Source organism: Mauremys reevesii, linkage group 1 (genome assembly GCF_016161935.1).
Source record: "Mauremys reevesii isolate NIE-2019 linkage group 1, ASM1616193v1, whole genome shotgun sequence".
In the NCBI taxonomy this organism is placed as follows: Eukaryota; Metazoa; Chordata; order Testudines; family Geoemydidae; genus Mauremys; species Mauremys reevesii.
The window spans coordinates 271,187,854-271,204,108 of record NC_052623.1 but is presented as its reverse complement, the minus strand read 5'-3'; the positions used below and the strand labels follow the sequence as shown (position 1 = coordinate 271,204,108).

General features: G+C 47.1%; 1 protein-coding gene across 2 annotated transcripts; it reads right to left on the bottom strand.

The window, feature by feature from the left end:
- Positions 1–952: 952 nt before the first annotated feature.
- Positions 953–15,924, bottom strand: WBP2NL (WBP2 N-terminal like). 2 transcript variants are annotated; one of them, XM_039491755.1, is made up of 8 exons: positions 15,807–15,924; positions 10,827–10,935; positions 8,987–9,122; positions 6,888–6,980; positions 5,763–5,969; positions 5,046–5,183; positions 4,159–4,235; positions 953–3,109 (listed from the first exon to the last, which is right to left on the bottom strand). In XM_039491755.1, exons 1-8 carry the CDS (start codon positions 15,863–15,865, stop codon positions 3,062–3,064), a joined length of 867 nt encoding a protein of 288 aa, XP_039347689.1. In that variant the 5' UTR covers positions 15,866–15,924; the 3' UTR covers positions 953–3,061. The 2 variants fall into 2 exon arrangements, with proteins under 2 accessions (XP_039347689.1, XP_039347698.1); XM_039491764.1 differs by lacking the exon at positions 15,807–15,924 and adding an exon at positions 12,211–12,259.
- Between the last annotated feature and the right edge of the window lie 331 nt (positions 15,925–16,255).

The window sequence follows — 16,255 nt, the reverse complement described above, 5'->3', positions numbered from 1 at the left end:
GGCAACACTCAGTTGTTTTGTTTTTTAAACCAACAGCAGCACTCGGCTTTTAGCTTTTTCTCCAGCTACCTACCCCCCTTGAAGCTATCCCACATTTGGTGCCGCTCTTTCAGCGTAGCAAGTGTCAGATGCATGAGACAAACTGTACAAGGAGGGAGGGATAGCTCAGTGGTTTGAGCATTCGCCTGCTAAACCCAGGGTTGTGAATTCAATCCTTGAGGGGGCCACTTAGGGATCTGGGGCAAAATCAGTACTTGGTCCTGCTAGTGAAGGCAAGGGTCTGGACTCGATGACCTTTCAAGGTCCTTTCCAGTTCTAGGAGATAGGTATATCTCCAATTATTATTATAGGTGAATGTGGAAGAAAGGTATTTTGGTCCCAGGGATTTAACCTACACGCAGAAGCTGGAACAGCTGACCACCATCACAACTGGGCAGCAGAGGAAGAACTGAGGACCTTCCACTTTTGATCCTTAACTAATAAAAGGATCAGTGCTAGTTGTGGGACCAGGGCAAACAGCAGTTTATAGAAGAGCTGCAGGAATACTGCATTAGCAGAGAACTCCCACAGCCTGTTGGTGGTACTGGGCATGCCACAGGAAAGGGTTAGTGTGCCAGTCTGAGTTAGCTAGGACATTAGTTGCAGCAGCTAAGGCAGCAATGGCAAAAGGCAGCCCCCCTCCCCTCCCAGCCTAAGGGATAGGCTATAACCACAGCCAGAGGTGCAAGTGGAGTGGGATTTTTAACTAAAGGTCATTTTCCCCACCCTAGTTCTACAGCCCAGCTAAGCAGTGCTCCAGGGGAGGGACCATGCACTGATCACAAAGCCACAAAAAACAATCCCACAACCAATTATGTTTTTTTGCAATTCGTAGCCTATCCATTCCATTTTTCTTGCCCATTGCATGGCACGCTGGTGGCTACACGCACACCACTGAACTGACACAGAGGCCTGAAGATTCCAATGCTTCTGTATTAAAGTGCAACACAAAAGATATTACAAACATTGATGGCAGAACATTTTTAATTCCAGAAAGTTGTTAGAGAATCTTTGACTCAGATTAAAAAGGTTTCTTAGAAAAGGAAGTTCCTCCCTTGCAGATGGCTGCTATGCGGAAGAATGTCAGGCAGCTACAGGAATACACACACCTTGTGTGAGCCTTGCTTGTACAATAGCCTAGCACATAGGGAGCAAAGGGGGGGGGGGGGGAGAGAAAGAGAAAAAGTCCCTACCCCTGAGTGAGAACAGGGGGTGGGGAGGGGGCTGAGCAGGCCCTACACTGGGAATCAGAGATGCTCCACTAGACACGTGTGATTCTCTTTGGGAAGCAAGTTTGCGGGGCATCAGCTCCTAAGGGAGAAGAGAAGGTCCCGGCTGAGTTGCTCTACTCTCAGTAACAGCCTAGGGTTAGCAGTAACAGCTACATTACAAAAACATATTGGTTAGTACTGGTGAGTGGGCACCGCCACACCCCAGGGGGATACCATGCAAGCTGTAAAGAGCCATCCAGTTACCCCACCTCCATTGAACAAACCAACCCACCCCCTGAGATTCTCTTCCTCACCCCCACTACTGTTCAGATGCCAGCACATTCACACCAGCATGGCTTTAGTTGCCCATGGAGGGGAGACGAACTCCTCTCTGCCCCCACCTAGTGCTTTCTAGGGAAGCTAGCACAGGGTATGAGGTTGCTCAGAGCAATAGCTTCTGACCCCATCCCTATGGTAAGGCTGTTGCCAAGGGTTATTCTCTCCTTGGTGAAACGTGCTGTCAGTAGAAAACCCTAATACTTCTCACTCACCCGCACCCGCAGCGTGGCTGCTGTGGCACACAGCACTGCTGCACAGAGGGGCCAGTTTCTAGGAGAATGAAAGGAAGATTTGGATTAATTCCCACTCCCATTTGCTCAGAGCTCTGTAGCCAGATTCCACTCCCCTCCACCCAATCCCAGTTTGCTTTTCTACTGCCCATCTACACAGGCATGCTGCTTTCAGAAAGCCACTGCCCATTTCCAGGTTAGACGCACGGGTTCCTCCCAAGTCTTTCATTGGCCACCTGCATCAGGTGGACACAGAGTCTGGCTTTCACTGTATTGAAGAGATCTGGTAACACATCCCCCTCTCCTCAAAACTACATTTACAATACAAAAGAGAAGCTTCTCACAATAGAGGGGAGAGGAGGAAGAACCAGGCATCCCTGGATGTCTGCACACCCCAGCAAGTAGGGCATCTCGCCTCTTCCAGCCATCTCCCGTTTTGAGAGAGGCAGGTTTCCTGGGAAAGGAGATAGGTGCATACGGGGGGCTTTGCTGTGTCCAAGGCAGGTGTGTAAAACTGCACCTGTGTTTGCTCTTCTTTCCTGCAGGGCCAGTGATTTAGCCAAAGCCAGTTCATACTCCCTTGCTGCTACTGCTTAGTCAGCATTGTACTTGGCCTCTCCACACTGAAGCCCACACTGCAAAATGCTTAACTAGGTTGAGTGTGTCTCAGGAGCCATTTCCCAGGTTACAACGTGGCCCAGTTCCAATGAAGCTGAGGTGACACAAGCCTCCAGCACTTCACTCGATTCCCTTACAAAGGGAACAGCACCCATGAAAAATGTGACATGCTCCTCCTTTATACCAACATGGGGAAACCCAGCAGCCCATTGCCTCTTTCCTTCTTACTTACGGTTGCCCCAGAGGAAATTTAAAACCACTGTCTCAAACCATTTTCCCTCACTCAAATCAAGAAGCCGTAATGTTTTATTCCTACGTTAGTGATGCGCTTTCTCTGCTGGTCTAAGGTTTCAGCCCTCCCCTCAAACTCATGGCAAAAGCCTCGGAGGAACAGCGCTCTGGCCCTGGGATGGAAAGCAATCAGGCGGGAAAACGCTGCTGCCGCTTCTGCTGTTCCACTTGTATTGTCACACTCAATGTTTAAAGAGGGCGGGTGTTACGCCACCCAACGCTATGTATATTATAGACACACATGAAGCCTAGAGATACACTGAACTGAGGAGGTGGTGGTGAGGACAGAAGTGTCTTTGGGGAGAAGGAACGTGGGTGGGTGGGTTCCTTCTGTTAGTTGTTCTTTTTCTCAGCAGGAGGTGCATAAGGAGGCGGCTGGTCCTGCAAAGTGAGAAAAAACAGACATGGTGACTGATTCTATCTACAATCAGCAGTGTTGTGTGTAGCTGTTCACCTTTCCGGGCATTCCCAGGATTAGCTTATGCACCCAGCCTTTGCCATCGGCTACAGCTTGAGAGATACTACAGTGACAGGGGTGGGGCCTATATGTTAGGCTACAGCTACCCAGGGGAGTTTCTTCCCAGTTTCAGTTCCATCCCAGAACCTTTGCCAGTTCCCATAATGCTTTAAATGAGGCACCACACAAAAAAGATGAACACCAAAAGAGTCCCTTTAAAAGCCCATCAGGATGTGTGTACTTCATTAAGAGGAGCACTGTGATTGGACATTGTTTTAATCCTCATCTTCCTCTCAACCTCCCATTGACTCTGTAGTTCCTGTGGCAGTTTGTTAGGACAGACCTTGTCAGTCTCCCCTGGCCCAGAACAGTCTAAATCTGCATTACCCCTTCCTTTTTAGTTCCTAAATCTGGCTACCCCCATTCTTGCAGAAGCTGATAAATATATTGTTTCTGTACAGGAACAATTTTCGTGCAGGTCTGAGAGTTCCCTGCCTTCTTGATCAGAAAAATACTAAGACTGATTTCAGGAACAGTGATTAAGCATGAGTATTCTGATGAGCCTTCTTTGTAGGAGAGAGTGGATAGATCATTTCTAAATAGCAAAGCAGTGATCGTAAATCTCCTGCTTTGGGGAGCCAATTGCCTGTGGGGGTCAGGAAGAAATGAGACACCTAGACCCATCTAAGTTCAACTGATCTGGTGCATGTGGGTGGGTCCACTCTCCTCTTGAGGATCAAGCACTGCCCGAAGCTAGAGTAGATGGGCAAAGAGCCTGCTCAGGTACACCCAGAAGCAAGATACTAGACTTGGTGCGATGTGGCACGGCATGGGCTATGCGCTGTGACCTGAGCAGCTGCTGCAGTAAGATGACAAGCTGCCCAGGATTCAGCTGTAGCAGCTGAACAGCAAGCATGTTAGCTCCGCTTACCCCTTTGCCCTCCAGCCCAACAGACAACTCAACCTTGCTTACCATAGGCATATAGACATTGTGGGGATTGGCTGGGTTGTAATAGGCACTCGAAGCTGCTTCTGCTGCTTTACTGCCACCTACAGGGTACAGAAAAAAACACAACCTTCTTAAGTGCTTTACAAGTAGTGAATTCAGCTTCCCAGCCCCCACCTAACAGAGAATATCTATTTTTAAGATGGGGAAAACAGATTCCCAGACAAGTTAACTGGCTTTCCTAAGGTCACAAAATAAGTCTGTAGCAGAGCAGGGAACAGAACCCACATCCCCCAGCTCTGCTTAAACCACCGGACAATGCTTCCTTGTTAATAGATATCCTGGGCTTTACAGCTCTCTGGGAGCAAGACAAGTCGCCCCTCACATGAGCTAGGTCACACTTGATTTTAGCCTAAAGATAACCATGGCATAGTTGTGGACAGTGGAACTGTGGCTATTAGCCAGGCATAATGCTAGACTATAAAATGATCTGGAACTTTACATCGCCAATTCCAACTGATAGTATCCGGCAGCAGTTTGACCTGTACCTGTGGTCATCAACGCAGACCTCCTGTTCCAAAAGGATCCCCAGGTAACACTTTCAGTAGGGTCTCCTTCCTGCTATAGCAGGTGGCTTCTGTGTGCCATACCTTTTAACACAGCTTTCTTAAGCAGACTCTAGAGACAAAAGGTGCCAAGAGGACCAGTTTGCAACATCAGAGTCAGCTCTCAATTGTACTTTGACCCTGCTCATGAGAGCAAGGGACTTGCTCATGCTGGACAGAACTTCCCCCACCCACCACAAACTGCCTAGAAATGGGTGACTCAAAGAGCCTGGAACAAGAGAAATTCCATCATTCACATCTACAATCCCTTTTGGACCTGCACCTCGAGAGTCCCTCCTGCTCCCTTACCTGGCATTCCAGGCTCCATGCAGGCTGTAGGGGCTGTGGGAGCTGTAGGGGCTGAAGGTCCTGCAGTAGGAGGGCCGGGGTAGGGGGGAGGAGGAGCCATATACAGGGGGTTCATGTCAGGAGGAGGTGGGTACATGCCTGTAGAAAGGAGACACATTAAAAAGGTGCTTTAAGCCATTCCCGTGGGACATATGGCAGGCTTAGTTTACAGGCCTGTTGCTTCTGTCCAGAGCGGATACACACAGGTCAAGGCAAGTCACCCGAACATAAACAGCAGCCGCTCCACAGCAGGATTTTATATGGCTGTAGCGCCTTTGACCACAGAGGGCTTTGCTGACAACAATCACTCCCCATATTTGCCGGCCATTCTCTGCCAGAAGGTGCTACCCAGCTTAGGATGTCGTATCCTTTATTTCCTGTCCCACTGGATCTCCAGGGAGACGCAACAATACTCAAGCTGGATTTTAGCAGGACACCCCAGTCCTTGCAAGGAAATGCTTCCGTGACCCGGAGGAGTCAGGGCCCTTATAAGGCTAACAATGCTGCTCAGAGAGAATGGGCTGCTGCTATACAAGCCATCCCCCAGCTATGTTGGAGTCTTGTGTTCTTTACTCCAACACAGTCCTTTACAGCTCCCAGCACACACAGCACTTGCACTCTGCCTCTCACACAACACTGGTATGTTACAAGAGGCTGAAGCCCGTCAGAAGGCTTTACCTGGAGGTGGTGCGTAAGGGTATCCCATGGGTTGTGGAGCTGGTCCATATCCATTCATTGGTGGGGGCACGTAAGGGGAAGGTCCATTAGCTGGCTGAGGGGCATAGCCCCCTGGTGCCGGTGAATAACCTCCTGGAGCAGGGGTGTACCCCCCAAAGGCAGGCATATAGCCATAGCCAGTATTCTGGGCAGGAGCCCCTCTGGAAGCTAAAAAGAATTAAGTTCAGCAGGTCTGACTCAGCACACTGCCATGCAATTAAAATGGAGCAGCAAAGAAAAGGAAAGAATGGTCACATTAATTTAGTCTGATCTGCCATTGCAACAGAGCTATGAGCCACTGGGTCCTGGAGCAATGGCTCTGCCCAAAACCCATCTAGCAATAATCTCTTCTTCTCCCAGGTTCACACACTGCTGGGGTAGTTAGCTTTGCCAGTCTGGAGGCTGGGGAGCAGGGTTGGACCCTGAGCTGGGAAGAGTTTATGGAGATGACTCAGATTAACCCTGCTCTGCAATATTTACACAGATACTAGCCACTAAAGCTTGCCAAAAAAAAAAGTCTCCACTGAAGAATGTGGTTTCATAAAAAATAATAATAATGGAAAATCCCACACACATTTAAGAGGTTTTTCTGATCAGGAAAATCTATACAAGAAGTTTCCAACCAAAATCTAAACAAAAAAAATCATTTATCTATTTTTGGAAGCCAAAAATAGGAAGTTTTCCTCCCTCCACTCCATTTTTAATACGCTTTCTCCCCTTTGGGAAAACAGAGTTGGGTAAGCTAAGTGTGAGAGTAGTTCCCCCACACACCACTCTAATCTCATGTTTTCCTACTTTTTCCAGTTGGAAGACAGAGGGGAAAAGATTTTTTTAAAAGGGAGTAGGGGGCTCATTCCAAGAATTGGGAATATTACATTTTTTCAGTTTTCCAAAACCAGAGCATTAAGACCAACAATAGGGTGTAGAATGAAGACAAAAGTTCTCATGGAAAAGTCCATTTTTTTTATTGAGAAGTTTAGAAGGGTTATTCCCCCTGCTCACCCCAAGTTGTTTACTGCAGCAAAAGTTAATTTTCCAGCCAACTCTTCTAGCTAAAGAATATTCAAGCCTCTGAAGGTCACTTACCATTAGTGGCAACCCTGAACATCAATTGTCCAAACTCAATGGCTCCTCCGCTGTTGAAGGTCATTTTAAAGGAAGCCTGCCCTTCCCAGCCCCCTGAAGGAGAAAGTGGGAATTACAAATGAAACCATTAAATATACTCTGAAAGATTAACACCAAGAAACGGGTCTGAAATTGGATACGGATTATTAGCTGATTTGTTTCCTAGAAGCTCCCAACTTAAACAAGAGACCAAACAGGGTTTGGACAACTATTGCAGACCTGCCAGCAGGAAGGCACCACCAGCTTCCTTCACACTGGTCACTCAGCCAACTTGTATACAAGATAAATCTCAGTGAGACCAGGAGAGGGTTTGTCCGGGAATTTCCTTATTTTTTTAAAAGGAGAGTCTAAAATATGGACATGCAGAAGTTGCTGTAGATCTATATTTTCTGCTGGCAGGCTCAGAGAGAATCCAATTGCAAATACGATGTAGAAAGGACACCCTTTCCACCAAACTACATGGACTTTGAATCAGGGCCTGAAACTCAAACCAGGATTGGAATCAAATATTCCATCAGCAGACTCTTCACCCTCTTTGAAGCAGAGCAGCTTAGATAAAGATTACCAAGTTTTAGGCCTAACAGGAGTTTTTAGAAATTCATTAGCACATGCTAAAACCCCCAAGATAAGTCACCCAAACTGTACAAATGGGTGGGTTTCCTTATCGGAGGACAAGTGGATAAAGCAAATTGGAAGTTTTTAAAGCAAGTTGCCAGATGGGAGATTAAAGTTTGAGTTTTAAAATGAAAAGCCCAGGTTCCAAAATCCGTTGTCTGATTAATTTATTCCAAGAAAAGTTGTCCAGAGAGACTGTATGAGAAGTTTGGGGTTTTTCTGCACATGGTTAGAGGAGGAATAAAAAAAACAAAAAACCATCAGGCATCTAAATTGAAAGGGGTGTGGCGGTTCAACACCACACTTAAACACTGCATTACTCAAATTTTATTCTTTCCTATTGTCTTATCAGTAGTAGTTTGGTAGTTAAGCTTGGGCAAGTTACCCAGTGAATCAGCAACCTACCGCTATACTTCCCATCATGAAGCAACACCCCAAGCCAGCAAGAAAGGCTGGGGTAGAAGGAAAAGATTTCAAGAAGTATAAAAACAAACTGATATAGTAAAAAAGGTATCTGAGACCACTGCAGTGTATGTGCAGAGTAGATTATGCAGAAATCTCTAGCTATTCAAGAGCCTGAGTGACCCAGACATAAGACACCATTACTGTAGCAGAATCTCCACAAAGAGTGATTTTATTGCCAGGGAAAGGTGCTGGATTCACAGCCTTGGAGAGCTAGTCCTCACTAGAACAAATACAGAAGCAGCCAGCAGAGATGTAAGATTTCCTGATGCACATTTCGCCTACCCAGGTGCCTCGACTCCAGAGGAACTAGTACTATGACTGAGGGGAGTTGTCTCAGGGGCCCTTTTTTGTCCTGATTTTGTGTTCTGTAAGTGCCAACAATTAGTGCCAACTGTGACTGTTGTTTCTGAGATGGACTACTAGGAACTAGAACAAGACCAGCAAGTCATTTCAAACAGGGCATCACAAGTGTCAGATGGTCACAATTTTCAGCCACTACTAGCTTGGGGTCAGGTCTGAACCAGTGATATACAGAGATGCACATGCATTTCAGTGAAGAAAGGTCTGCTGATCTCCAGAGAAGCGCTCTCACTTTGTTGGCTTCTATTCACGACTGTACAAGATCAGCAGTTGAAGCTGGTGAACCCATCACTCGCCTACCCTCTCTAACTCCCTCTCAAGCTGAGCCTAGGAAGCAACTAACACATGTAGAAATTCAAAGATTAAGTAATTTTCTTATAACATTTGGATCATGGTTACAAGTTTATACTGGACAAAAATATTCATTATGAGTCTTTTGGGGGGCTTTCCACTAAACTTAGGACATGCCTATGTGGGGAAATTGACTGGCATATTTCACTATTGCTATGCCACACAATTTCTCATGTGGACAAGTCCTTGGCTAGAAATTCAGCAGAAGGGAAAAAGTACTTGGGAAGCTCAGTTAAGTCTGCTTGGAGCGACAACACATTAACACACACCTCCTGCCTCAGCCTGGATCACGCCTTTGATGTAATTGGCAGCGAAGACAGGCTGCTCGATGGAGCACCCTTTCACCAAGTAGAATGGCATCATGAAGGACATCAGGGGGTCCTTGCCTTTAGACACAAAGATCATCTGCAAGATAGAGAGGACATTTTAAAGTTGTTAATTTACAATCAGTCTTTATACCTAGAGTGAAATAGGCAATTTCAAGAGTGTTCAAAGCGGAGACTGCTTTAAAAAGCTGGTAAAGAGAAACTACAGCTCTGGAACGATTATACATGCAAGTTCCTCTTCTACAGCTACATAGCAGTTTTCATCCTGAGAGATCCAAAAGAACTTTGACAACCACATATTTAGGGCTCCCACACCTGAAACGTGCAACTTCCACAGTAGCGTGCAGTTGACACCATGTAGATTAAGAAGTATTTTCTCCCTTTAAAACCTCAAACTACTGCACTATTTTTGTGACACAGTCTGCGGCACTGCAGCTTGAAGCTCTACTGCACCGAAGTGGACCAGAAGTTCTGGACTGCTTAGATGTGTGGTCTTTCTGCCCAAATCTAGCAGCCTGTTTGAATAGTAACTTAGCAGTTACTATGATCATTCTTAAATAAGGAAAACCAGAGGCAGGGGATAGAAAAGCAGTGCCCTGGCCTAACATTCCCCATCTCATTAAAAAGAGATAATGTCACAGGCTACTTGTAACTCACTGCAGCGTACAGAAAAGCTGCCGCATTGCATCTTTCACAGCTATTACACCCTTCCTGGATCTAACTCATTGGTGCGTCCAGTGCTTTGGCAGATTCAGTGCAGCATATCTAGTTAAAGCTAAGTCAAAACAAGACACTCAAACCGAATGAGCAGCCATCTACAGACTTACAAACCAAAAGCTGTGAATTCAGACCAGCTTAGTTCGTTTGGTGACTGTCTCTAGAGAAGCACCGGCTAAGTGAAGAATTCTAGAGTGCTGCTGGCACCTGAAGACTGGATACAGTCCAAAGGGATGAGGAATACTTGTAGGCATACAAAATTTTGCATGAGCCACACCATAAGCCACAGGACTGAAGACAGGAAAGATTTACTGTCCATCCCTCAAGCCAGTACAGAACTGACCCTTTTAGGAGGTTCTCCAGGGCTTTCCTAGTCCAGTTTTTGGGACTACACTGAACAGTTTCCCCAAGTCCTTTGTACGTTCGCTCATCAAAACACTTGCAGAAGCATCATAGCCCCCTTCAATGATCTCTGGAACAGCAGGAGAGGGTTTTTTACCCCCAGCTTTTAGCTTTCAAATGTTTACTAAGAAGGGAGTTGTTTCAATCAGGTTAGGCCACTGTGCCTGTATGATAAGCCTTAACAGGTCAAAGCCTAAGCCCATTTACATGGACCTAGAGTACAGTATAAGTCAACTCCTGTTCCAGTTTAAAAGGCTACATACAGCAGCAGGCATGAGAATTGAGAAGCCAAGTTAAACAGTGGCTGGTGTTCAGGACAGACAGACTTTGGATGTGCGTATGGAGGGGTTTACACACACACACACACACACACACACACACACACACAATTTTGAAGACTTTCAAAGGAAATAGTGGAAGCTCCACTGACTGACATTGAAAACAGGACAATGTAAAAGACACATGAAAACATGCTGTAGAAAACAGAACAATCTGGCCCTGGCTGGGAAAGGGGGCTGTGGAGAAAAGGACAAGCATGATCTATTTCCACCACTCTCTCCCATCTTGAATTTCTAGCCTCCTCATAACTAGGAGATTTACCCAATTATTTACAAGCCTCCAGGTCTAGAAGCCTGTGGGAAAATGCTGCTGGCTCAAGACTTACCCTGTAGGGGGTGAGGTATACCATTCCCTTCTTGGTGCCTTTGAAGATTTCAGCCTTGTCAGACACATCGCTGAAGGAAAGCTCCACATCTTTACAATGCTTAAGAATACTGCAGGAGGAGGAAGAGACAGACATCAGGGATGCATAGTATCAAACAGTCCTAAAGCTTGTGCAATCAACATACGTTAGTTGGCATGCCAAGGGCCAGGTCATTTCCCTAAGAGGCTCAGTTCAGATATGGATCCCACCGTCTCTCTCTGCGTATGCATGCACCGTTTATGCTACTCTCTCAATAAGTACAACACCCAATCCTATTCTGCCCAGGGAAGCCTCTAGCCTCAGGAGGGTTTGTTTCTCCCTGCATTTCCAAAGCCATTTGAGACAGTTGTTGGGGAAACCGTTCGTTTCTCATTGAAAGCCAGTTGGTACAAAAGGTCACAGCACAGAATAAGCACAACTAACTGCAGTATTTCTTTCGGGAATAAGCGCATTGCCTCAGAGCAAGTCCCTGTCTGACTAGTCCAGTATCTGTATGTTGATGCTACGCAGGAAAGCATAACCCCAGTAATGCAACCTCAGTTGTGTCAACTGTACTAACGACAACGCTTCTTCATAGCTAGGCTAACTACAGATGCGGTCACATTTTCTGGAAATGACCGAGGACTATCAGCAAAGATTAGCGATAAAGAGCAATGCTTCCAGGGATAGGAGAATTGGGGAAACACTGTTCCTGGTGGTAGGGTTTAAACTTATTGAATGATCTAGGAGAGGGAGCCAACATGTTAGTGAAGTTTGCTACAGACACTACCCCGTGAACACTAGCAATGACAGGAAATAATATAGAGGGACTTAGGGATAACAAATATGAGTAGAAGATAAAGTCAATTTGAGAAAATGTGGGGAAGTGCTCCAAAACAGACAAAGAGAAGCGGAAATACTGACAGACTTAGGGAGTGACGAGTTTGCAGTGTATTATGCCAGGAATAAAAAGACAAAACAAAAAAAAAACAGTACACTGCAATTCTGAGCAGCATACAGAGGCATCATAGATGAGGTGGCTACATAGGGCCTTGATGAGACCATATTTCAAAGGCTCCATTCAGTTTTAGGGACCCTGCTACAGAAATATGGGCAAATTAGAAAACAGCAAAATTACTGAAAGAAGAATTAAAGGGACTTGCTTCTGAAGTAAACAACTGAAAGCTAGATAACATTTAGTGGAACTATTTAAGGGAGACACAGGATAACAATCCACAAGGACCTGAAAGGTGTAGCTGTCAAGGATGGAGGGAAATTTAGGGTATTACTGAAAATGCAATACTCTAGTGACACTCCTGCAAGGCTGGGAGGGACAGACTGAATGACTTAATACGGGGTGGCCAACCTGAGCCTGCAAAGGAGCCAGAATTTTCCAATGTACATCGCCACAGTAATACATCAGCTTCCCAGTGCCTCCTGCCTGCAGGCAGCCCCCACCAATCAGCACCTACTCCCACTGCAATCAGCTGTTTCACATGTACAGGATGCTATGGGGGGAGGGGAGTGAGGGCATGCAAGGCTCATGGGAGGGGCAGGGGCGGAGAGGGGGTTGAGCAGTGAGCACCCTCCAGTACATTGGAAAGTTAGCATCTATAGCTCCAGCCCCGGAATCAGTGCCCAAGTAAAGAGCCGCATATTAACCTCTGAAGAGCCGCATGTGACTCCAGAGCCACAGGCCTAATAGGTTCTCTCCAATTCTCAGATGCTATAGGAAGACATTTCTTCTTAACTAGAGCAATTGCTCATGTCTAATCCAGTTCTGAATCCCACCAAACTCTTTGCCTCAGCAATATTCTATGGCAGCACATTTCATAGGTCACTTTTACATTGTGTAAAAATAACTGTCATGTACCCAATTTAAAATGTGCCTTTTTAAAGAGCTTGTTTTAATCATACTTTATACAAATGTAGGTAAAACAGCACTTAATACGTTTAGTATACCAGTGCAGTGGTAATTACATTAAACCTACTGAACAATTTTACTTATAAGTACAGGACTGTCACAGGGAGGGCTGGGCTCTTAAGTCAAACTGGCTTCATCTCACTTGTGACAAAGCTTTATCCCTGGTAATGGGTTTGAGGTCAGAGCTCAAGTGATTCTGGCAGGTCACCTGGCTCTTAGTTAAGAGGCCAACAAGTAGCAGGTGTGGGGAAGGATCTGATTTAATTCATGTTGGAGTTTTTTGGTTTTTAGACATAAACCCATCCCTAAAGAAGGCTGAAATTCTGCTGCTGTTGGGAATTTATATACTGTCCAGCAAGATGGCCTAGCAGCTTACAAGGAAAACTACAGCTGGTCATATACCATTTGCCAAATATTACTTGACAAGATTTAAAGATTTGAGCTTCATAATATTACTTATTAATTTATTTCTGTTATTCACCCAGCTTAAAGGACAATTTAGTAATCTAGAAGGCAGTTTTCTTTCCCACACTTCTCCGTTCAATGTCATGTGTGTCTCCAGGATCTCAGAGCTACCTTCACACAATTTAAGCAGATTGCCTCATGACTTGCAGATCAGGTCCAGCACTAGCAGCAGTACCATCCCAAGACACCTGGTTTGGATTTCATAAGTGAAGTTACTTCCTGCTACAAGGAGGTGAGGAGTTTGCTCTGCTCAGACCCACCCCGTCTTCAGAGAGAGCGTTTTGTTAGTTCTATCTCTGCTCTAGTGACTGTTTTGTCACCCCCACTGCAAGGGACTGAACTTGTGATTGATGTTGGTGGTGGTACTGATTAGGGTACATCTCCCCAACAGGGATAGGCCAACACACAATCATATTTGAAAGCCGACTGCTCACATACAACAATTTTGCCCAGAGGCTGTTGACTTTTCACCAGTGATGCTGTTTGACATGCAAGAAATACACACCAAGCTCGAACATTGAAACTAGGCTGACCAGTTTTGTGATTTTTAGCCATGTTTACTTCCTTTTTCATGCACTAACCCAGTGCAGCTGTTTCAGAGCAGCCAGGGAACCAAATAAACTCCATGACTCCATTGTTTTTAAATGGCACAAAATCATTCTATTTGTTTCAAGTTTGGTAAAACCCCCTCTTTAATTAAAAAAAATCAATAAAGGGCTTGAATTAGCATGACTCTGTGCCTTTAGATTATGCCAGCAGACCGGACATTGACCATCCGTCATGGTGCTCTTAGTATCAAGCCACAGCCTCAAGCTCCAAGACCATTTTGGATAGCACAGGAAGCACCACCATGGCCACTCCAGAGTTTGGGAATGAGCCCATAGGCTGAAGTCCTTCAATCTTTTCAGGTTGCAGATTATTCAGGAGGGAAATGGGGCAGTTGCAATGGTTGTTTTAGGTCTGAAAGGACTTACTGACAATGACATCTATACTAGATAAACAGAAAGAAGGAAAGAGAAAAAAATGTTCAGTAGCTTGGGAAAAACCAAGCATGAACAACAGGTTGAATAAACAATCTAATAAGACATCCATGGGTGCAGCTTAATGCAAAAGATTAATGTCTGTAAAGGTGCTGCTTTATTTTGATGGTTCACCAGTTGTGAATAATTGTGCCAAACCATAATACAGAATCAGACCAGGAAAACACAGGGCTTGTCCCCATCACTCCTCTCCAGCTCACTATTTACCAGGAGATGAGAAGTGGTCTAGATGTATCTTTAGGGATACCAGAATAGCAGTATTCCGGTAGTCTCCTTAAGAGGTGCACTAATGAAGAGAGGAGGCCCAGAGTTTGATCTGATTTTGGTGGTGCGTTGTTTAGGGTGTAGTCCCATAAAAATACTATGGACTCTTTAATGGTCACAAGCAGTCAGAGACTCAGAATTACATTTCATTTGGAAAAAGCAAAATAGGAGCTAGAAAGTCAGTGCCTTCTCTACATACCTCAGTTTTTTAAAGGCAGTGCAGCTTTGGGGACAGGGAGAATTGGGTCTCAAACTAGAGGTATGTTTAATATTTAAGGGTATGTTTATTGAAGTAATTTACTGCAGGTCTATTCAGACAGTGACTACTCCCCTATATGCAACCTAAGCATATTTAATTCAGGCCTCAGCACACACTCAAACCCATGCAGATGTTGCTAATGACCGACTATTACAAACACTGCTAATGAAAGTGCACGTAATGCCTTGTGATGGAGCTCAGTCACTAATCTGCTGACAAGCTGCAGCTCATGTGACTAGATTCACGCCTATACATTTCCTCTGGGGTTGTCACGCCCATTATTAGTGAGCCAACAGCTTTCAGAACAAACTGCCCGGCTGCCAGCTTGAGAGCTGGTCAGAGAGCACAGGGAAACACAGATGCAGAAGTCAAGGAAACAGTATGTGGAGAAGAAACGCTCCTTAAAGAGAGCGGGCTAAGGGAAGCCGGGTTTATCCGGGCAATGATCTAACCACGGCTCATCTCCCAGCGGCCTCTGGGCAGCTCCCGCAAAGAGCCGGACAGTGCTACACACCCGCCTCAGTCTCCCCTCCGCTCACTGCCGGACACACCTACTTTTCCCACCAACTTTGCACTGACTGGGAAGCCAGTGACCTCCGGCAGCCTGGGTCAAACCTGAAGCTCCCGGGATCGGGTTTTAAGAAGTGAAATTGGATACGGATTAATCCGCAGCAGCAGGTGTCCCGGGCAGGGCTGCCTCAGCCGGCCCAAGGGCGAGACCCGTGCGGCAGGGCAGCCCTCGTTCCTTCCCCGTCCCTCCGCTCTCCGGGACCCCGGGGCCGGAGCCGCCGAGGCGCCTCCACTCCCGCGCCGGGGGCGGGCCGGGAAAAGCCCAGCCCGGGGCGGCCGAGCCGGGGCCAGCGGACCCTCCCGGCACGGGGCAGGGCTGGGGCCAGTGACCGGGCCGGGGCTCTGGTTCGGCTCGGGCCGGGCCGGAGCCGCCTCAGTCTCGTGGGGGAGGGGCCGCGGCACGCGCGGGTCCCACCCTGCCCGGGCACGCGCCCCGGTACCTCTCCCCGGGGGGGGCGATGACCCCGCCGCCCTGCGAGTGGTTCCTGTTCAGCGCCATCTTCCCGGCCAATGGCAGCGAGCGCCCCCTCCCCCCGCCTTATGCCGCGGCCCCGCCCCGTGACCTCATCGCGCACAGCCCCGCCCCGTGACCTCATCGCGCACAGCCCCGCCCCCGGGGACTCGGCGTAGAGCCGGGGCGGAGGTAGTCACGTGGCTGGGCAGCCTGTGCGCCAGCCAGAGCGGGGCTGGGCGGATGGGGCGGTCCCCTGCTGGCTGGGCAGACAGCGGGTTGGAGCGATGAGCGGATGGAGAGAGGGGCGCAGGGATGGGTGGTTGGGTTGACAGACAGAAGGACGGAGAGATCAGTGGGTGGATGGGCAGACAGAAGGACAGAGGGAAGAGTGGGTGGACAGAGAGGAGTGGAGGGATGAGTGGAGGGACAAACAGA